The sequence below is a fragment of the Sphaerodactylus townsendi genome, linkage group LG15 (genome assembly GCF_021028975.2).
Source record: "Sphaerodactylus townsendi isolate TG3544 linkage group LG15, MPM_Stown_v2.3, whole genome shotgun sequence".
In the NCBI taxonomy this organism is placed as follows: Eukaryota; Metazoa; Chordata; class Lepidosauria; order Squamata; family Sphaerodactylidae; genus Sphaerodactylus; species Sphaerodactylus townsendi.
In genome coordinates, this window is record NC_059439.1 from 39,837,221 (window position 1) to 39,858,973 (window position 21,753).

A 21,753-nucleotide genomic window follows, 5' to 3' on the forward strand; every position below is an offset into this window, starting at 1 on the left:
AAACCGCATCCAGGGGGTGAATGACGTTCAGGGGACAAACACTGAACAAAAACATGCTAATTTAAAATATACGGGGATGGGGTCTGACCTGGCAGAGAAAGAAACGGGAAGCTCTTGGGGTTATTCATCTGCATTTATTTATTTAAATCCTGCATTTCTCCCTACAGTTGGACCTCAAAGTGTCCTAGAATTTAGTTCTTCTCCTCCCCATTTCCTCATTACAACAGGGGAAGGCCCCATATGTTGTTCGTCATCAGGGCAACTAATAAGCTTCTGAGCGTAACAAGACGCTGCACTAATACTAGATGAACCCTCTCTGGTCAGGTCCAGCAAGGCTCAGCTGACATTCTAACAAACAACAGTATAATTTCTGCAAGACAAATCTTCCCTAACAAATCTAAGGGATGGCAAATTAGCAGCAGTGTAAAAAGGGGACAGAAAAGGAGCCATCGAACAGCAGGAAATGCTTAAAATAGCAAGAGCACCAACGAATTAACTCTGTGGTTGATTTTTAAAAAACAGCATCAAGTCAAAGGAGAAAAATCAAAGAGATGGAAGTTATCAGGCACCAAACGCCCTCCAGAGCCAGGCAGCTTTGGCAAGACTTGGGCAGGCTGAAGCCAGAGGTCAAAAATTGCCCTGGAGGCAGGGACACCCCCCCCCCCCCGCCACTCCTGAAATGGCTCCAACCTGCACCCTTGGGCCAGGGGCCTGGAGGGTATCAGTAGCCAGCTGCCCCCAAAGACTGAGCCACAGGAGAGGGTTGGGGGGTCTGGGGAACGTAGCAATTCCTGGCACAGCACAAGCTCAAACCAGAATGTGGGATAAAAGAGAGAGAATGCCCCCTCTACATACACACACACACACAAACACCCCTTCACAGGGAGTGGGGAGCAGCAGGCCTCTGCATGCGCACAGAAGGGCAGCCCTCCAGTGGCCCCGAGGGATCCAGGGAGGAGAGGAAAGGACCCCGGCCATGCCCATATGGGAATGCTCTCCCTGTCCTGCCCCCTGGCTGAGCCTGGGCATGAATTCAGCCCTGCCTGGAGGGTGGGTGCCGGCCGGGGGGGGGGGCTCTTCTCAGTTCCACCCCAGCCATCCCTAGCAGCAGAATCTGCACCTGTGACTCCAACCCCACCCCCCCACCCAAGGAGGATTCCCTGTCCTCCAAATACTTGCCTTGCGTAGAGACCACCAGAGTCAGTCCCACAACGATGCAGAGTGCCCGGACTGTCCGCCCCATCCTCCCCACATGGGGGACCTGGGCAGGAAACCCCAGGGAGCTGGAGGGCAGGAGGGGGCTGGCGGGCTGACTGAGTGACTCTCTAGCCAAGGGAGGGAGCAAATGCCACCGAGTCACTCACAGCAGCTCCCGAGCAGGACTGAAGGACGGGACATCCAGCAGAGCCTTCAAGAGCAGGGAGGGAGGGGGGAGGAGCCGGTGCCCAGGAATGCCGCCATCACTTCAAGGGGGTGCTGATAAGGACAGGAGCCGCCAGAGACTGGCACCCACCCCCTCCCCGACAGAGGAGAGACGGGACCCTCTGCCTGGCAAGGAGCACATCAGGCAGGTGGGGGGGGGAAGCATTTGGCCAGGGGAGACGAGGGGTATGAGGGGGGGAGGGCAGTCCCTGGAACCGACTGGCTTATGCCAAGGGTGGCGATCAGCCCGCCCAGCGCAAATACCTCTGACAAAGGACGCTGGGCAAATATTTGCAGGGAAAGCGGCAGGCCTGGGCAGCCACCTCCCTGGAGCCGGAGGACTGGGTCAGAGGAAAGAGGGAAAGAAAAAGAGGGCATGGGGCAGTGGGGGGGGGGGGAGAAGGGAGGAAGAGGAGGCCAGGGATGCGCCCGGGCGGAGGCACCCGAACCCAGCAGCGGTGCATCTGGGTGTGCCACCTTCGTCCTTCTGGTCTGGGCAGCCGGAGGATCAAACCCACGGCCTGGAGAGCAGGTCCCAGCCAGGACTTCCTGCTGCAGCCCTGACCCACCCTGGGGCACTTCCTCCTCCTCCGCCTCCCCCCCCCCTGCCCTGTCCTGCTGCACCAAGAGGCATCCTGGGCCAGGGCAGGAGTGGGGGGGCTTTCCTGCTGCTGCTGCTGCTCCTCTGGGCTTCCTCATTCTCCCAGGCCAACCGGCTGCTCAGGCTGAGCCCCAGACCCTCTTCCTGGAGCCCGGGGGGGGGGGGCGTCACTTCCCGCCCTCCATGCCCCTTGCCTGGGCAGCCCTGCCAGGCAGAGAAGAGCCTCCTGCACGCCCGGCCTCCCGGGGTCTTTGCAGCAGCAGCAGCAGCAGGGGCTTCTTGGGGCTTCTTGGGGCTCTTGGGGGTGAGGCGCCTCCTGCGCTCTGCTGTCTCCCAAAGTTGCTTCTCCGCGCAGTGGGGGCAAAGGTCACCCATCTCCCATCCGGCTGCATCATCCCTGGCCTGCCCGGGCATGACCCGCTTGACCCCGACACGAGCCGCAGCGGGCCGCTTCCTCCGGCCCGGCCCTGACGTCAGCAGCTCCGCATTTGCCTACTAGAGAGCGGCAGGAAATCACCGGGGAGGTTCCGCGGCAGCCCTGACCCGGGCGGGGGGGGGGGGGGGGGGGGGCCCCCCCCCCCCCCCCCCCAAAGCCTTCAGGGGGGGGGGGGGGGGGGGGGGGGGGGGGGGGAAGCCCTGCTACGCCGCAGCCGCTTTCGAGGATGATGCGCAGCCGGCGAGGGAGGGAGGCCGCCAAGCAGGGGAGGCCCAGGCCGCTCCACCCCCACCCCCACCCCCCACCATCCCACCCCCCACCATCCCACCCCCACACACCCCTGGGCTAGTAGTTGGAGTGCTGGGGCTAATATGTGGTTTTTTAAAATTCTTTCAATTGTCATAATTCACCATGTTTTACTATGATGTTTTATTATTTTGTGAGCTTTAATTGTGATCTTTTATCGTTTTGTGATCTATTACCACTGATCTGACACCATTAAAGGTTTGTGTTGTGTGTGTGTGTGTGTGTGTGTGTTTTGTGATCTTTTATTGAAAGCCAGCATGATGTAGTGGTTAAACAGCAGGCAAACTCTTATCTGGAAAACCGGGTTTGGTTCCCCACAGTTCCCCATGAGCAGCTGACCTCTCCTCCACACGAAGCCTACTGGGTGACCTTGGGCTAGTCACAGTTCTCTCAGAACTCTCTCAGCCCCCCCCCCCCGCTTCAAAGAGGTCTGTCTGCTACCAGGAGAGGAAGGGAAAGGAGTTTGTAAGCAGCCTTGAGACTCCTTACAGGAGAGAATGGCAGGATATAAAGGCAGGATATAAATATTTTTAAATGAAACATCAATAAAGGTGTGTGCCAGTTGCAGGCGGGGAAGAAGAAGAGGAGTTTGGATTTATACCCCCCCCCCACCTTTCTCTCCTATAAGGAGACTCAAAGGGGCTGACAATCTCCCCCCTGCCCAACAAATACCCTGTGAGGTGGGAGCTCTGAAGAACCGTGACTAGCCCAAGGTCAACCCAGCCAGCATGCGTTGGAGTGCACAGGCTAATTTGGTCCCCCAGATAAGCCTCCACAGCTCAAGTGGCAGAGCGGGGAATCAAACCCGGTTCTCCAGATTAGAGTGCACCTGCTCTTAACCACTACGCCACTGCTGCTGCCACACTCAGGCACACTGGGGGTTGATCCCCTCACAGGAAGGGGCTTCCCTGGAAGGGAAAGGAGACCCGGGGGCAGGCTGGGTGGGGGGGCTCCTCCTTCCCTGATGTCTTCCCATTCTTCCACCATTCACAGAAAGAGGACCCCCCCCCTCCTCCGTCCCTACCAGCCCCACCCCCCAGCCGCTTTTCTGTGAGTGGCTCGCACATCCGCGGGCGCCCATCCCAAAGTCCTGGCCGGGCAGCCGGGCATCCTGGTCTCTCTCGAGGGTGGTAATCCCGGCTCGGGCGCGGCTCGGGCGTCTTCGTGCCGCTTCGCTTCATCTCAGCGCTTGTGTCAACCGCCTCGAAGCGCCCCCCGTTCCCTCCCGGAAACCGGTTTATCCTGCCCCCTTGTGCCACTCCTGCCCCATCGCAGGAGGTGGGGAGGTTAAAGGAAATCATCCCCCCCCCCCGCTGCCACTAGCCCCTGCACCTCAGCCTCAGTTTTCTTCTCTCCCCCGCCCCCCCCCCCCACAAAAGCTCTGAGTTCAAAACGTAGAAGGAAATAAATCTATCACTGGTCTGGATTTTTGAAAGGAGCATTTGCGCAAACCTCGCCCCACCTCCCCCGCCCCACACTTTCTGACTCAGTCCAGGAACAGAAACCAAATCGTTGTAGCCCTTCTGTCGAGGCACAAAGGCCGGGCTGGATGGGGGGGGGGGGGCAAGTGTCCTGGGAGGGGAGGGACCCAGCAGAGATGGTTCCTTCGGCAGCGGGCCAGGGAGGCCCATTTTGCCCGTCCCTGTTTAGTCCACCCGGGTCTTGTTTCAGCTGGCTGTTGGGGGGGCCAGGGGGGGGGGGTCTTCAGCGTTTCCTGGCAGGACCGCCTTTCCGTGGGACTCAAGTGCAGCAGCAGCTTCCGCTTAGCCCCGAGAGCTTCCTTGCCAGTGCGGTTGAGGGAACAGACAAACTTCAGACAGAGAGAAATAATGTAAAAGTGTAAATATTCTTTCACAGTTCATAGAAGGCAACGTAATTTATTCTGCCCAAGAGCTGTTGATTATATAACTAGATATAAAGAAAAAAAAAACATGTGTATAATATATGAGGAGCGTCATTTTGTACTTTTACCCCTCTGAAAAACTACAGATTCCACCCTGCAGTAAGGAAGGGGGGGCTTCCTCCGAGATTCAGCCAATCAGCTGCAGCCCGAAGGGGCTGCCCAAAGAAGGCCCTGCCACCACCCAGCTCCTGCACTCTGGGATGGTGTAACTAGGGGGACTAGAGGGGGCTGAAGCCCCAGGCGCGACTTGGGCAGGTCGCTGGGGGTGCAGTGGGCCACCCCCTCTACATGGACTTTGGGAGCAGGCAGCAGTTGGATGCTGAACCGGCCTGTGTTTAAATGGACTGGTCCCACCTCAAACTCCCTGTGGGGATCAGGTGCCTGTGGGCCTGTCCCATGCTGGGCTTGGTGTGGCTGGGGCCGAGCTTTACACTGCAGGCATCAAGCCTAGCCACGCTGAGCCCAGTATCTGAGCAGCTGGACTGACCAGCTCCAGTTCATGCCGTTGGCTCCCCCCCCCCCCAAGCAGAGGTTGGGGTGGAGCCCGCAGTATAAAGCGAGGGATCAAGGCCTGCAGATCAAGCTGGACCTGGCCAGGCCAAGCCCAGCATCAAATAGGGTTGCCCCACTTCCAGACTGCACCTGGAGTTCGGTGTGTGTGTGTGTGTGTGTGTGAGTGCTGATAAGTACTCACTGGCTCAACTACAGGCCTGCTACCTCTGAACTCCACGTGGGGTTTGGGGAGCAGGTCACAATTGGGAGGGGGAGGGGGGACAGCCCCTGCGACAGGCCCTTGTGCCATCTGCCCATGGGGCACCCAGGGGTGGTCAGCAGCTGTGCATGTGCTGCGGGAGCTCTGAAGCCCCCCCCCCCCGTCTGGGACCCAGAGCAGCAACACAAATTCTTCTCTGTCTCCACTGTCCAGGAGAGGCAGTTCACACATCCAGCCCACAGACTCATCCAGGGATGCCATGTGCACCTTCCCATGGAGACAGAAGAGTCCAGCTGAGGCGGATGATTAGAGGCTGTCCCCAAAGACTCCTGCCCCGGCTGGCTGCACATCTGGAGGCATTCCTGAAAGGGGTGGGGCTGCTGCCAGGATCAGAGTCCAGGTCCTCGTGAAGGTATTTTTTTGGGTCAAAGGGGGAAATGGAACCCTTTGTGATGCTGTTGGAGGGTTTTATGTGTTTGTTTATTTTATTTATAGTCCACCTTTCCCATAAGGACTGGGAGGCAGGTGAGACCGAGTGAGTCAGCAGAATCAACAATCCGAAAGATGGAGGGGGGGGGCAATTTCACTACTTGGCCGGGCACCATTTTCTGTAGATACGTCCCTGGGTTGCCCCCCCTCCTCCCCACCCTATCTGCACTGTGAATTCCCAGTGGCCCCGCAGAGCCTCCTGCTCAGTCTCTTGGCAGCAGAGGGGGTGGCAGGGGGGGGCTCCTCTCTGTGGAGAGGTCGGGGGTGCCTTCGGGGCGGGGGTCTCGGCACCTGCCTGGCACCAGAGGGCTTGGTCGTTCTTCTGCATCTTGACTGACACCTGCCGTGGCGAGAGGAAGGTCTGCCAGTTTCCCCCACGCCCTCAGCAGCCGGTCAGAACACAAGCCCAAGAGGTAGCCATCCTGGCAGATTGCCCTCCCCGGCCTGATTCGGGGGGGGGGATGCGAAGCAGATCATGCTTCCCTCCCCCCCTCCGCCCCTCGTGCGCCTTTCTGAAAGGCTTCCTTTTGCGTCCAAATTAAATTCCTGGCCCAGAGAAGCCACCGCCCGGCCGGCCGCCAGTAGCCAGAGAGGCGCGGACTCACCTGCGCGCTGCCCATCCCTCCCCCCACACTTTCATGATTTCGTGGCCCCCGAAGGGCCTCCTTTCCCTGCAAGACCCGGAGGGGTCCGTCGGGGGCTAGAAGGGCAGACCCGGGAAAGGTCGGGCTACCTCTGCTGGGCGCCCAGGGCAGGCACGCGACACCCGGTCAGCCCGCCAAGGGGGGGGGGGGTGGTCTTTGCCTGGGCCTGGCGGCTGCCTGCCCTGCCTTCCCCGGTGGTTTCGGGCCCGGGGCTCAAGCGGCCGGACTCTCGGGCGGCCTCGCAGCGCCCCCTCCCCACCCACCCCACCCCCAGCCGGGCCGTGGAGGCTGCGCTCGGCGCTGTCCAGCGCGCCGAGGTGCTGGATTCCAACGCCCGGAAGAGGCGCGGGACGCGGGCCGGCTGAGAAGCCACTCCGCGCACGCTCAGAGGAACAGCAGCAGGGCGGCTAGGAGGACACGGGTGGGGGAAATGGGCCCGTTGGCCTGCCCAGGCGAGAGGGGGCTCCGCGCCGCCCCCTCCCCAGCGCAGACACTTGGGGGGAGGGGCTGGCGCCCCCGCCTCGTCAGGTCGCTTCCTTAAGCCTGCAGACGCGCGCCGGGGCTCCGCGATTCGTGAGGCCAGGCCGGGGCTGGGGGGGGGGGGGGGCCTGCAGCCGGCAGGTGAGGAGCGGGCTACGGCGGCGGGGGAAAGGCGGCCCCGCTCCTGTTTGGGCACGCGGGCTGCCGCTGGCTGGCCACGTGCCGAGCTGGCCGGCCCGGCTCCCCCCCCCCCCCGCCCCCAGCTCCGCCGGGGAGGAGGAGGGGGCCGAGGCTCGCGAGATCTGGCAGCGGAGAGCCTGGGCTGGCCGGAGAGGCGCTGATCCCGCCGCCCGGAGTCCGCACACGCAGCCCTGCCGGCAGCAGCGGCGCCTCCTCCGTAGAGGTAAGGGGGGTGGGGGGCGCTCCGGGTTCCCTTCCTGGAGGGGGGAGGGCTGCGGGGCTGGAGACACCTGCGAGCATCCCCCGGAGGAGGGGGTTGTGTGTCCCGCCTCTCTTTGGGCCGTGGGGCCCATGCAAAAGAAACGGGGGCTCTGCCCCCTTCCCAAGCGTTTCCCCAGCCCCGGCACCCTCTCCAAGGCTCCCGGCCCGGGTGGGAGGAGGTAGGGCTGGGCTGGCTGGGCTGGGCGAGGCAGCCTGGCAAACACCCCCCCCCCCTACACACACAACGGCCCCCCTCGCAGACTGGCTGGAGCAGGCGCCGCCGGATTGCTGAGCCCAGAGAGGGCTGAGACACTCGCAGCGGGCGGCTGCCATTGACGTTCTCAAACCTTGCCGGCCAATTCGGGTTCTCCCATCAGAGGAGAGAGGCTGCCGGGCTGGGCATCTAGCCAGAGGCCAGACAGCGCCCCCCTCCGGCCAGAATCTCACCCCTCTTTCCCCATCCTGCCCCTTTCTGCCCCACCCCTTGGGTCACCCTCCCTCCCTCCCTCCCCCTTGTTTATGTCTGGGTTTTCCAGCCGCGCCCGGTCGTGGCTGGGGAAGGGGTGCCCTTTGCTGTGCCCCCCCCACTCCAGTCTGTTTGAGAAGACGCGGGGAGGGGTGCGGACTCCCTACCAACGCGGAGGTCCAAAAGAGACCCAGGGCGAATGGGGGGAGAGGTGCGGGGAGGTCCCGGCATCTCTTCTTTCCGCGGGCCGGGTCGCCCTGCCCTGCCCAGGGACTCGCCTGCAGGGTGAAGGGCCGAGAGCGGAGGTGGCGCCCGCAGGCATTCCTGGCGGGAGGGGGCCCTGGAGCATCCCACGGGGACCGTGCCCGGGTCTCCGCCCCGCCCAGCTCGGGCCTGGATGCGCACCACAGAACTGGGACCGCTGGAGGGGTCTGCTGCCTCTGCCCAGCCGCCGCCGCCGCCGCCCCCCGCGCTCCGAGGCTGTTTCCATAGACACTTCCTGCGTGTTTGCAAACAGACCAGCCGCCCGTGATCAAAGCGAGGGAGAGGGCTATTTAAAGGGGAGGGGGCTTTGGCCAAGGAGGAGCCAGAAGGATTCCTGGGAACCTACCGGCCAACCCCTCCCCTCTGCAGGACAGCCAGGCGCCATCCTCGTATCCACACACACACTGCCCCCCTCCTCTCTGCCCCACCTGCACCCACAGACTTGGACTGTCCTGCCCCTCACAGACCCCGGCCCCTTCTCCACACGGGCTGACTTGCCCAACAGGCTGCTCCAATGCGATGACTGGACAGGTGCTCCGGAAGAGCCCCCTGTAGGTTCACAGAGAACAGCCCTCCCCGCGGGCGCCTCTGTGGGTCTTCTAAGATGAACTACCTCTGGCTCTGGAGGCTTCATCTCACCCTTCTGGCCTGTGCATTTAGCTAACTGTTCCTTTTCAAGAAGAAGAGGAGTTTGGATCTATACCCCACCTTTCTCTCCTGTAAGGAGACTCGAGGTGGCTGACAAGCTCCTTTCCTTCCCCTCCCCCCACAACAGATACCTGATGAGTCGGGTGGGGCCAAAAGAGTTCCAAAGAACCATGACAGGCCCAAGGTCACCCAGCAGGAACATAGGGAATGCGGAAACACAGCAGGTTCACCAGATAAGCCTCTGTCATTCAGGTGGAGGAGTGGGGAATGCAACCCAGTTCTTCAGATTAGAATCCACCTGCACTTAACCACGACACCAAACGGACTGCAAGGCCAGCCACCCAGAGCCATCGCCATTAGGAAGGGAGCCACCCCCATCTCTGCTGGTTTCCTGGGGGGCTCCCAAGTGCTCCCCACCAGGAGAGCTCCCAGAACAGAGGGCATGTGCAGGGGCTGACCTCTGCCAGACAGTGGACCTCCGGTTGTCCTGAAGACAATGTTGTTCCCACACACCCCCAGCACCCACACGTTCTGTCCACCTCCACCCGTGCCCCAAAGCCACTTCAAAACGTTTGGCTCCCCAGGTGTGTGGGGGGGGGGGGCAGCTGACAGCAGCTCGACCCAAGAGATATCAGCAGATTTTCCAAAGACAGCTGCAGAGCTGAGTTGTGAGCATCCAGCCCCTCCCCCAACACCATCCTGAACGATCCTGAACTGAGCCCTGCATGTCCCAAGGTGTGACTCCAAGCCCCCCTTCTTAGACCAAAGCCCCCCCCCCCATCTCTCCTGCAGAACCCTTTCAAGTATTTGCTGTGCCCAAGCCAAAATGCACCCCCTCCTTGACCTCTTATAGGGAAGACCCAAGACCGGCATTCTTCCTTGTTCTGCCCCCCCCCCCTCACTTTACGAGTCAGCACCTGCAGACAAGACCCCCGGACAGGACCTCCCCAGGTAGGAGTGGTGGCTAAAAGGACTCTTTTCATCAGCAGGATCTCTCCACCACAGCTGCACCCTGAAGTCAACCCCAAGTCAGCCACCGTGGCTTCTGGAAGACCCTCTGGCCCAGCCAGGAAGTCCAGCGCTCACGGGGCCTCCCCCTACCAAGCAGGGCTTCTCTGACTTTAGAACCGTGGTGGTGAACCTTTGGCACTCCAGATGTTATGGACTACAATTCCCATCAGCCCCTGCTGGCAGGGGCTGATGGGAATTGTAGTCCATAACATCTGGAGTGCCAAAGGTTCGCCACCACTGCTTTAGAACAATATGATACATTTTGGGTAGACTAAGGAGAAGGGGGTGGGAACGCAGAATGGGGGGACTCCTAAGAGGGCAATTGTGTAAGGGCAGATGTGCCTAAAAGTTGCCTGAGTAGGTGGGGGTGGAGCCAGCTGCTCCACCTGCTGAAACAGCGGCATTATAGAGGTGCCAAAGTTCATGCAGCAACTTCTTATTGACTTCACTTTTGCCCAGCCTTTTCACCCCAAGGGGGCCCTAAGGGGGCTTCCAACCATCCCCTCTCCCAAGGACCCCAAGAGGTCGGCTAAGCAGAGAGTGCATAAGTGGCCCAAGGTCACCCCTCCAGCTCCCGTGGCAGAGGTCTGGGTTTGGATCCACCAGATCCCACTGGGACACCCTAGCCTAGCCCATGGCACCAGGCTGACTCCTGGCTCGGAAGCTGCCCACCCACCCACCCCGTTGCCGCTGAGTGGTCTCTCTGGCTTGGCCTGGTCTCCTCTGACGAGCAGTGGCTCTCCGGGGGTCCTGCCTTGGCCAGCTCTGCCCGACCGTGCCCTGGAGATGCCCGGGCCCTGCGTGGCAGGAGGTGCTGAGCCACTGCTTGGACACACTCATCTTCCTGCAATTCATTTCTTTATCTGGCCTTCAGTGACACAAACCTGGGAGGGACGGCAAACCTTGCTGGGTTAGCACGCAATTTGAGAGGGAGGGAAAAGGACACACCTGAGGTTCAGGGTGGAAACAGGCAAGACCCACGAGAGGCGGCTCTATCCAGGGCTGGGGGGGAGGGGGGCTGCCCCACTGGGGCCCCCTGCTGGGTTGAGGGTAGAGATGCTCCAAAGGGCCAACACGGGGCAGGCAGGTCTGTGCCCCATTCTCCAGGGACCGGCATCCCAGACCCACCCCAGGGCCAAGGGGGGCAGGCAAACTCAGAGCCAGCCAGTCCTCTGGGGCCCCCCAAGGCTTCTGGGAGGAGTGTGAGGTGAAAGAGGCCTGCCCCAGTCTCCAGCGTGGGGGGGCCCGCCAAGTGCCTCCAGCTGGTGTTTGTTTTCAGGGGAAAAAACCCCTCCCATGCAAGAGGAGCTGGCTGCCCACGGAGGCCCTGGCAGAAGTCGGATGTAAGAGGGCGCCAAGGATGAGATTGGATTTCTGCTGGCGCAGGCGGGGGGGGGGGGGGGGCTTGGTTCCGGCCGGGGCTTTCCAAACAGGCATGTGATGTGCAGCAGTGACAGTGATATTTCCCCTCTCTGTTTCTCCCTCTCCATTTTGGGGAAACTGTGAATCTCCCCCCCCCCCTCCCGCCCCTGCACGCACCTGCTGCTATCCTTGGCTGCCTTTGCTTCTTTCCCGGGGACATCCCCCCAGGCCAGCCCCCCCGCCCCCCGGCCAGCTGCCTCAGAGTCTCTCCCCTACCCCCACCTTCCACTGTTTTGTTTGAGGGCTTCCATTTCTTCTGATTGGCCTTCTGATTCCATTGACACACACGGCCTTCCTCTCCAGGACAGACCCAAAGTGACTTATATCTTTCTCCATTTTATACGACCGGGTTGAGAGAGAGTGACTGCCCCAAGGGATCCCAGTGCAGGATTTGAACTTGGGTCTTGCAGGTCTTAGTCTAGCACTCTGGCCATGAGGGCTACCTTGGCTCTTTGCACACAGCAAAATGTCACATACACGCGCACACACACACACACACACACACACACACACAGAGCAGTGAAACCAGCGCTTTGCTTTGCTCCCTCCACCCCCCAGTACCGATCTCAGTGCTCTTGCCAAATAGGCAGGATTCTCTGTCTCTCTCTCTCTCTCTCTCTCTCTCTCTCTCTCTCTCTCACACACACACACACACACACACACACACACACACCCCACACACACACCCTGAGTCTACAGCAACTGCCGCAGGGCCTGTTCACACAAAGACTTTGCTGGTTTATTTTTGACCCAAGTTATTTTAATCAGAGGACAGCTGCAGGGCAAACATCTGAGAATGGAAACCGGGTATCTTTATGTCGTCTGTCCGTCCGTTCCCCCTCCCGCAACACCACCATATTCAACCGTGGGGGCGGGGGAGCGACACTCCAATGATCACAATCACTGAGTTATGTGAGCAAGGTCCGCTGTGGCAAAAGACCCTCGCACCCCTGCTGTATGCTTGACCCATTGCATCGGCCTGTCCGGAGGGACGCAGGAATGCTCGGAGCCCAGTGCAAGCTGCAGGAAGGAAAGGCAAAGTGGTTTCTCCCCCACCCCCACCCCATACCTGCCACCCCCCCCACACACACACAAACAAACACACACATACACACACACACACACTGCTGCCTTTGGATTCTGCCTGAGCCTCTCTGGAAACTCAGACCGTGGAAAGGTCCCAGAGGCAGCAGCGCCTCCTAGAGGCAGCAGCCCAAACTCAGCGCTCTGAGGAGGGGTCAGCCTTGGGGAATGCCAGTGGAGACTACCCAGCAGGGCAGGGGGAGGGAGGGGTGCAGTGTTTCCACATCCTTGCCTTGGCACCAGAACAACGCGGGACGGGGTGAAGGAGGAAGACATCCGACCAGGGCTGGGGGGGGGGGGAGCAGAAAAGGTTTGTGCTGGCAGCGCATGGCGCCCGCCCACCCTCCTATCCAGGAATGCCCAGGCATGTTCCGAGGGACCAGGACTCAAGGCTGTCTCAAAGCCACGCCCTCTGCCCTGGGAATGAGCCCCCAGATCCCAGCAGGTGTGTGGGCAAGCCGCTTTCTCACCATGCTCAGAGATACTCTTCTCACTCAGCAGGACTGAACTTTTCTGTCTTCCACCTGCTCAGAGATCTGAATTGCACCCTCCCCCCCCCCAATATGGAGGGCTGATGCCTGGGCCTGAAAACTGGCACCGGGGTGGAGCCCCATTACAAAGGTCTGCAGCCTCCTTTAAAGCTCCCCAGCCCCTTTCGAAGGCGGAGCTGCAAGACTTCTCCTGCCTGACCCAGACTGATAAGCACTGGGCTGAGCTGGTGGGGGAGGGGGCAGGGCAGAAGTCCTTTACGTTATCAGGCGGGGGTGGGATAGGCTGTTCCTGGAAGATATGGCTGCCACCAGGGCACACGCAAGGCTCTGCAGAGGCCTCCGGTAACTATTTCCCCCTCCTCTCCCCTGCAGATGGCCCATAACCACCACAGCGTAATGCCCACGGGCTGGTTCCAGGTCCTGAGTCGCCCCTTCCTCCTCCTGCTGTCCTTAGTGGTGGCTGCATCTGCCCAGAGCGACGAGCTGACCGTGAACACTCAGACAGGGCGTGTCCGTGGCACCCGCATGTCAGTCCTGGACGGCAACCTCTCTGCCTTCCTGGGAATCCCCTTTGCAGAGCCCCCTGTGGGGCGCCTGCGCTTCCTGCCCCCGGAACCCAAGAGGCCGTGGAGCGGCACGCAGGACGCCTCCTCGTACCAGCACGCCTGCTACCAGTTCGTGGACAAGATGTACCCGGGGTTCCATGGCACTGAGATGTGGAACCCCAATCAGGAGATGAGCGAGGACTGCCTGTCCCTCAACATCTGGGTGCCCTCGCCGCGCCCCAAGAACGCCACGGTCTTGGTCTGGATCTACGGGGGCGGCTTCTACAGCGGCTCTTCTTCGCTGGACGTCTACGACGGCCGCTTCCTGGCTTACACGGAGAAGATCATCTTGGCCTCCATCAGCTACCGCGTGGGGGCCTTTGGATTCTTGGCTCTGCCTGGCAGTCCAGAGGCCCCAGGCAACGTGGGCCTCCTAGACCAGCGCCTGGCCTTGCAATGGATACAGAACAATATCCACTACTTTGGGGGTAATCCAAAAATGATCACCATCTTTGGCGAGAGTGCGGGAGGAGCCTCTGTCGGGATGCATCTGCTCTCCGCCCAAAGCCGGCCCTTCTTTAAGCGCGCCATTTTGCAAAGCGGGGCGCCCAATGCGCCGTGGGCCACCATCAGCCCGGCAGAGAGCCGACGCCGCGCCACCCACCTGGCCAAGCTGGTGGGCTGCCACTCGACCAACGATTCGGAGATGGTGGCTTGCCTGCGGGCCAAAGAGCCCCAAGAGCTGATCGACAAGGAGTGGCTCGTCCTGCCCTACGACAGCGTCTTCCGCTTCTCGTTCGTGCCCGTCATTGATGGTGACTTTTTCCCTGACACACCTGAGGCCATGCTCAGCACCAAAGACTTCAAGGAGACACAGGTGCTGGTGGGGGTGGTGAAAGACGAGGGCTCCTATTTCCTCCTCTACGGGGCTCCCGGCTTCAGCAAGGACAACGACAGCCTCATCAGCCGGGAGGACTTCCTGGACGGGGTGCGGATCGGGGTGCCCCATGCCAACGAGATTGCTGCCGAGGCTGTGGTGCTGCAATACACCGACTGGAAGGACGAGCACAACCGCGAGAAGAACCGGGAGGCCATGGACGACATCGTGGGAGACCACAACGTCATCTGCCCCGTCATGCACTTCGCCGCCCGCTACGCCGAGCACGGAAACAAGGTCTACGCCTACCTCTTCGACCACCGAGCCTCCAACCTCATCTGGCCACTGTGGATGGGCGTCCCCCACGGCTACGAGATCGAATTCGTCTTTGGGCTGCCCCTGAACAACAGCCTCAACTATACCGAAGAAGAGAAAACCTTAAGTCGGCGGATGATGCGCTACTGGGCCAACTTTGCCCGCTCGGGGTACGGCTCGGCAGGAGGCGTGGGTGGGAAGGGAGGGGGCTGCCTTTGAAGGCATGGATGGAAAGACTGAAGGGGGCACCGTGGCTGTGTGGCTGCGCACTCATGGCCATAGTGGCCATAGCTACTAGGAGTTTGTTTATTCTCTTGATCCAAAAAGTGGATGGTGTCCCTACTCATTGGTGCTGGCAGGCTAAACGGGTTATTCTTTTTAAAGTGTCTCACGCATTTGGATTAGAGGCCAGGAGCTCCTTCGAGACCAGCAACATTTTCAGGGTATGAGTCAAATCCCACCCCCCACACACACACACTGACTCTCAAATGGGGCTTCCGGCCCCAAAATGTTGCTGGTCTCTCTGATGCTACTGGACTAAAACCTCACTGTTCTACTGCAGAGCAGTGCAGCTACCCTCTGAAATTATCGTACACTTAGACAAATTAATTCTTCACAACGTTGCTTCAGGGTTTTCAGCAAACAGACTTTTAAAAAATAAGGGTCCCTCAGAAATCATTTTTTTAAAAAATCAAAACGGATCAATACTCCTGGTAAGTTAGTAGAGGCAGGGAGAGAAAGATGGTAATTAAACTAAAAAAACAAAAGGTTAAAATTCTGAACCTGCCTTCCTGTTCATGTCATCTCCTCCGAGCATGTGTGTGTGCATGCGTGCGTGCGTGCGTGCGTGCGTGCGTGCGTGCGTGCGTGCGTGCGTGCGTGCGTGCGTGCGTAGTTGAGGGCAGGGACCCCTGGAAAGTGTGGTTGATGGTAGTGAATTAGCTGGACTTCACAGCAGGGTTCCTCCGAGGGTCTGCCGATGGGGGAAATGTTGTCTTGCTTTCAGGACAACAAAAGGCAGGCGTTGGTGGCCCATGGGGTGGGGTGGGGGGGCTGATCCAAAAACAAAGAGAATAGATTGGGCCAATGAAGAGAGGAAAATGCCTAGGCCAGTGGTGGCGAACCTTTGGCACTCCAGATGTTATGGACTACAATTCCCATCAGCCCCTGCCAGCATGGCCATGCTGGCAGGGCTGATGGGAATTGTAGTCCATAACATCTGGAGTGCCAAAGGTTCGCCACCACTGGCCTAGAGCTTCCCCCACACACACACACACACGCACACACACCTTGCTTGCGTGGGCAGCAGCTGCCATGCTGGTGTTTCCCCTTCAGCCATACTGGCTGGCCAGCTAAATCACGCAGGGGCGAGGCCAGCGAGAGAGCCCAAAGTCTGAGCCTGACCAGGCCCAGCCTTCCGTGCACACTGAGCCCCTTCCTGCCCCTCCCTCTCTCCTTCCCCACACAGGGACCCCACGGAGCCTTCCGAGAGGGGGCAGGTGTGGCCCTCCTACAGCCTGTCTGAGCAGAAGTATGTCAAGTTGAACACGCAGCCGCTGGAGATGGACCGCAGCCTCCGGGCCCAAATCTGTGCCTTCTGGAACCGGTTCCTTCCCAAATTGCTCAATGTAACAGGTAGGTCAAAAGCTCCTATTGGGGGGGGGGGAGTGGGCAAAGGCAGATTCAGCCCCTGGACAGGTGTAGCACGTAGGTGTCAGCCCAATGCAGACTTCCCTCCCCACCACCGCCACCCCATCCTCGGCCTCCAAAGCTGCTCGTTCACCTGTCTGTCCCACTGGGAACCTCCACTCTCAGCTTTCGTGGCCGTTTTTGTCCCAGCCAGACCAGCATTCCACTTCACCTGCAGAAGTCACCTGTGGCACGCTTTCCCCTCTGCAAAAATATCACTAACCGTTCCATGACCCCCACAGCGATTCAGCCAATGGGGTTTCAGGAGGATGGTGTTTGGGTTTGTTAAATCAATCTCCCGTGGGTCGTTTGTTCCAGCCTCCCCCCCCCTTCCCCTTGCCTAGAATTGACCTCCGTGTTTTCTTCTCCCTTGTAGAGCCTGCAGGGCCTTGCTCTCCCTCTGGGGGGGGCTCCAGCCTGCCCAACCCCCCTTCTCTCCCCCTTCTCCTTGTCCTGTGGTACCGCCTGTCCTGATCGCCTTGTGGATGGAAGCAAGGGGGAAGAAACAGCTTCATTTGTGTGTGGGGGGGGGGGGTGTTCTCCCCAGCTGCACCACAAGTCAGGGCGGTGGTGGGGTAGGTCTGCACCAGAAAGTCTGGGAGAGGAGGACTCCTGTTGAGTAGGGGCTCCAAAGGGAAAAGAGGTGGGCACGAGGCAGAGACACGTGCCCCCCCCCCCCCGCGGGCCTGGCAGTGGAGATGGTGGAAGCAGGAAGTTCATTCTGCGTTCTGAGAAACACTCTCTGAGTCATACTGACTGACCAGCCTCAAGGCCAGCGAGTCTAAACCGGGCCCACTCAAGCCCTCCCGTCCAGCTGCACCCATGTGTGATGCCTCAGAGGGACTGTCCATCTGCCAGCCAGCAAGAAGAATAGGTAGCCCCGGAGCGTCTGTCTGATCGTTTGGTGTCCAGTGGTTGACGTGGGCTGTGACTTTGGCACCAGCTAGAAGGGAGGGCGGCTCTGCCTATCTCAGTAATGGCGAACCTTTTTGAGACCGAGTGCCCAAACTGCAACCCAAAACCCACTTATTTATCGCAAAGTGCCAACATGGCAATTTAACCTGAATACTGAGGTTTTAGTATAGAAAACAGTTGGCTCCAAGGCACACGTTACTCGGGAGTAAGCTTGGTGGTAGTCGGTGGCTTTGCTTTGAAGCAACTGTGCAACACTTCGAACGAGTGAATCACAACCCTAGGAGGGTTTACTCAGAAGCAAACCCCATTGCCAGCAACCAAGCTTACTTGCAGGTAAAGGATCACGCTTTCTTCCCATTAAAATTAGTAGGGTTTAACAGCGCTTAACAGAGTTACCTACACTGTTTCCCCAAAACTAGGTCTTAGGTTTAATGCTAATAATCTCCCTGAAATAATTACATTATTATCACATGACAAACTCTGTGCACGCGTGCCCACAGAGAGGGCTCTGAGTGCCACCTCTGGCACCTGTGCCATAGGTTCACCATCACTGGCCTATCTGAACCCAGGCCTGCTTCAGTTGCATAACAAATTGGCCCAGTTTCAGGAGCAAAGGGTGGACCCCGCATACGTTCACACCTCATCCGCAGCCAAATAAGGTTCAGGGTTGTTAAGGGCAAGGAGATGCCCACGGGGACCAAAAAGTCCAGCTTTGACTATATGCTGAAGAGGTCTGAATTGGCTGGAACAGAGAGGCAAAGACAGCTCAGCCGAAGCGTTAGCTCAGCAGCCACAGCACTGAGAAAAGGCAAACGCAACGTTGGATATTTTTAGGAAAGAGATTCAAAATAAAATGGTCAATATCGTAATAGATCTATGGCGGTGTGGCCATGTTTGGAATACTGTGCACCGTTGTGGTCGCTGTGTTTGGAAAGGGACGTTGCACGGGAGGTGGGGAAAGTACGGAAGGGGAGGGTCACCAATTTGAGTAGGTGGTGGGAGCCCCTTCCCTATGAGGAAAGGCTGAAGAGACTTGGGGACTTTTCTGTGCAGAAAAGAGACAGCTAGAGGTAGGCCTGGCAGAAGTTTCTAGCCTGATGCACAGGGTGGAGAGATCTGACCCATGGAGCTTTTTCCCCTTCTCCCAAAGTACTAGAACTCAAGGCCAGCTAAGGAAATTGACGGCAGTGAATTCAAGAAGAAGAAAAGGAAATATTTATTGACACACCAAGTGATTAAAGAGTGGGATTTGCTGCCGGAGGATGTAGTGACGGCAAAAGGCAAAAATGGATTTGAAAGGGGAATTGAAAGGGGTTTTTTTTTGGGGGGGGGGGGGGGTCAATCAGTAGCGCCTCCACAGTCAGAGGCAGGCGGGCAGTGCCAGGGGCGGCCTCTATGTCTGGTTGTTGGCCTTACAGTGGAAATGGTTGGCTGCTGAGAGAGAGACATGGGGCAGTGGGCTCAGGACTCTCTCAGCCCCACCTACTTCACAAGGTGTCTGTTGTAGGGAGGGAAAAGAGCTTGTAGGCCACTGTGAGTCTCCTTACAAGAGAGAAAGGTGGGATATAAATCCAAAATCATCATCGTCGTCGTCGTCGTCTCGTCCTCCTCCTCCTCCTCCTCCTCCTCCTCCTCCTCCTCCTCCTCCTCCTCCTCCTCCTGCTGTAGACCCTCACTGGCCTGATCCAGCAGGGCTTTCCTTCCATTCCTGAATTTTTGTTTTGATGTTGTTATTGTGGAAGGGAGAGAAGTGCACCATTGAGAAAACGTCCCTGTCTTTCTTTCTTTCTTTCTTTCTTTCTTTCTTTCTTTCTTTCTTTCTTTCTTTCTTTCTTTCTTTCTTTCTTTCTTTCTTTCTTTCTTTCTTTCTTTCTTTCTTTCAATGGTGTGCAGCCAGAGCTGTGTGTTTGGAGGGGGGGGAGGGGGGAGACTCAGGCATTATGGGTAAGATGTGTTGGCAGATGGAGAGCCACAGGAGCAATGTACTTCAAGCACAGACTCTACAGAGCATGTTTCTTCTGGGGTGTTGTGGGGTTTCCGGGTTGTTTGGCTGTGTTCCAATAGCATTTTCTCCTGATGTTTCACCTGCATTTGTGACTGGCACCCACAGATGCAGGCAAAACATCAGGAGAAAGTGCTACTGGGACATGGCCATACAGCCCAGAAACCCCACAACACCCCTGTGATTCCAGCTATGAAAACCTTCTACAATACATGTGTCTTCTGCTGCGCCTGTGGACAATTGCCCTATTAGGCAGAGTTCAGTCACTGGTCCCCCTCCCCCACCCAACACTGTCTCTTCCAGCTGGCAGCAACCCTGTCCCCCCTGCCCCGCGTCCTGTCCAGGCACAGATGCCAGGCACCCAACTGGCAAAGCCCCTGCTCTCCTGCTGACCTCTCAGAGACGCGCTTCCGGCTAGTAAGAAGCCCACATTGGCAGGAGAGGGGCTGGCCTGGCGTTGCCTTCGGTGGCAGCCGGAATCCCAGGTGGAGGGGGGAGTTTCCCTGAGACCCCCTCCCAGTGAGCCAAGAGGTGGCCCCGCCCCCCAGAGCATGGCCCCGCCTCTCTCTGCCAGCCCAGCTCTCCAGTCCTTCTCCTCTGCTGCTTACTAACCCTCTAAGGGAACTCTCCTGGCCTGACCCCGTGCCAGTGCGGCCCGGGTGCTGGAAGTGCCCCTTCTCAGCCCTGCTTCAGCTGCTCTGCTCTCTAACTGGCCTCTTCTTCTTCCTCTTCTTCTCTCCTTCTGCTTCCTACCCTGGCTGCTCTTCCACCTGCTCTGCTGTCCGGCCGGCCGGCTGTGCCTCCTCCTGCCCACCTAGACAACATCGAGGAGGCCGAGCGGCAGTGGAAGGTGGAGTTCCACCGCTGGAGCTCCTACATGATGCACTGGAAGCACCAGTTTGACCACTACAGCAAGCAGGACCGCTGCTCGGAGCTGTGAGAGGGGCGCGAAGGGGGGGCGCGTCCGCCCTCTTCTCCCGGCCACCATGTCCCTCGTGGCCCCCAGCCACGGACCCAGCGAGCCACCCTGTTCCGGAGAGCCCAGCCAAGAACAAAAGTCACCCCAGCCAAGCAGAGCTCGAACCTCCCGCCAAGCGCCGCTCTCCGCACTGACGCGCCGGCTCCGTCCGCCCCCCCCCTCCCCCGACAGAAGCCAAGCAGTCTCTACCTCCTCCAGGGGGTTCGAGTCCACCCGTTGGGGGCATTTCCACCTGTCTCCCAACTGCCAAGGCAGGGGGGTGGGGGGCAGTCCCTCTACCCGCAAATGCAACCCCCTCCCCAATCCCACCCGTTGTCTTCACCAGGAGGGTCCCCTGAACCAAACATGGCCCCACTGGGCCCCTGCAGACCCTCCCCGGCCTCCACACAAGAAACCCAAATCCCTGCTGCCATCCGTAGATGATGCCTCTTTCCAGGGAGTCGTGGCAAAGAAACCGCCCTCTATTAATCTATCCCCACAGCTTTATATCTAGAGCTAAGTTGGCTAGAGAGTAGGGCAGCGCCCCCCCCCCCCGCCATCCCCCAGATACTCTTCTTTGTGGTCAGACGTTGCTTCCATGTAGCCCATATGCATCACCCCCAAGTGTGTCCCCAAACTGCCCCCTTGGTTAGTTCCAGGAGCCAAGGGCCCCACAGAGCCAGCAGAATATACTCTTTGAGTGGTCTGTGTCGCCCAGCCCCCTCTGGCCAACCCCAGAAGGCTGCCCTCCCCCCAGCCTTATGTCCACACATCTGCCCCCCACCCCCACCCCACTCTGCCTGCATGTCCACGCTTGTAGATCTCCCAGCTCTGTGTGAACTCTTGCATTCAATAAAGAGAAGTTAGCCTCCCAGGTGTGGCTGTGTGGGGAATACTGGGGAAGGGGCTGCTTCTGGGACCAAGGGGGTCAGGGCAGATGCAGATGGCCAGTGGCCAAGTGGGAGCTAGCACCTGAGCATGTACAGAGGACAGTTCCCTGGGCACTTGGCTATTTCAGCTGGCCAGTTGCACAGGTTGGACCGAAGGATCCCAGGTTCAGAGAGGTCGTTCCAATTCTCCCTTCTCTGTTGGGCAAGGCGAGTGATGCTCGAGCCCCTCTCAGCAGCAGAAGTGGGAGACGCTGCAGCACTCCTGGGGGGCTCAGCTGGTCAGGATCCTCTGAAGATACCAGCCACAGAGGCAGGCAAAACGTCAGGAGAAAAGGCTACTGCAACACGGCCATACAGCCCAGGAAGTCCCACAACAACCCAATGATTCCGGCCGTGAAAGCCTTCGACAATCAACACAACACCGTTCAGGATGTGAAAACCCAAGTGGGCCATGAAGCGCTCTACAAGGACCTCCACACATGGTGTGAGTGGCAAACGTTAAGTGGAAGGCACCAGACATGGGAACAAAATAAGCCCCATTACAGAGCCGATGGGCTCTGAACTTGCTGAAACGGGGGCCGTGGGGACACGTCAGTGCTCATGGCCACTCCCTGGGGACTGTTAGCAAAAGGACTGAAAATAAAATTGCCAACATTACAATATCCCTGTATAGATCCATGGGACAGGAGCGCCTCCATGTTCCGAGGCAGTCAACCTTTGAACCCCAGTGCCAGGAGGCCACA

At 59.0% G+C, this 21,753-nt stretch overlaps 1 protein-coding gene across 1 annotated transcript; it reads left to right on the top strand.

Annotated features, from left to right (window-relative positions):
* The first annotated feature begins 6,884 nt into the window (after positions 1-6,884).
* ACHE (acetylcholinesterase (Cartwright blood group)) lies at positions 6,885-20,992 on the top strand. Its single transcript, XM_048517678.1, has 4 exons — positions 6,885-7,396; positions 13,192-14,726; positions 16,025-16,191; positions 19,981-20,992. The coding sequence occupies exons 2-4, from the start codon at positions 13,192-13,194 to the stop codon at positions 20,100-20,102; spliced, it is 1,824 nt and encodes a 607-aa protein (XP_048373635.1). The 5' UTR covers positions 6,885-7,396; the 3' UTR covers positions 20,103-20,992.
* Positions 20,993-21,753: the final 761 nt, after the last annotated feature.

Excerpts from the sequence above, each read along its gene's own strand:
- ACHE (XM_048517678.1), top strand. The coding sequence starts at position 13,192 with ATGGCCCATAACCACCACAGCGTAATGCCCACGGGCTGGTTCCAGGTC. Across the intron at positions 14,727-16,024 it reads GCCAACTTTGCCCGCTCGGG|GGACCCCACGGAGCCTTCCG; the intron begins GTACGGCTCGGC and ends TTCCCCACACAG. Across the intron at positions 16,192-19,980 it reads CAAATTGCTCAATGTAACAG|ACAACATCGAGGAGGCCGAG; the intron begins GTAGGTCAAAAG and ends CTGCCCACCTAG.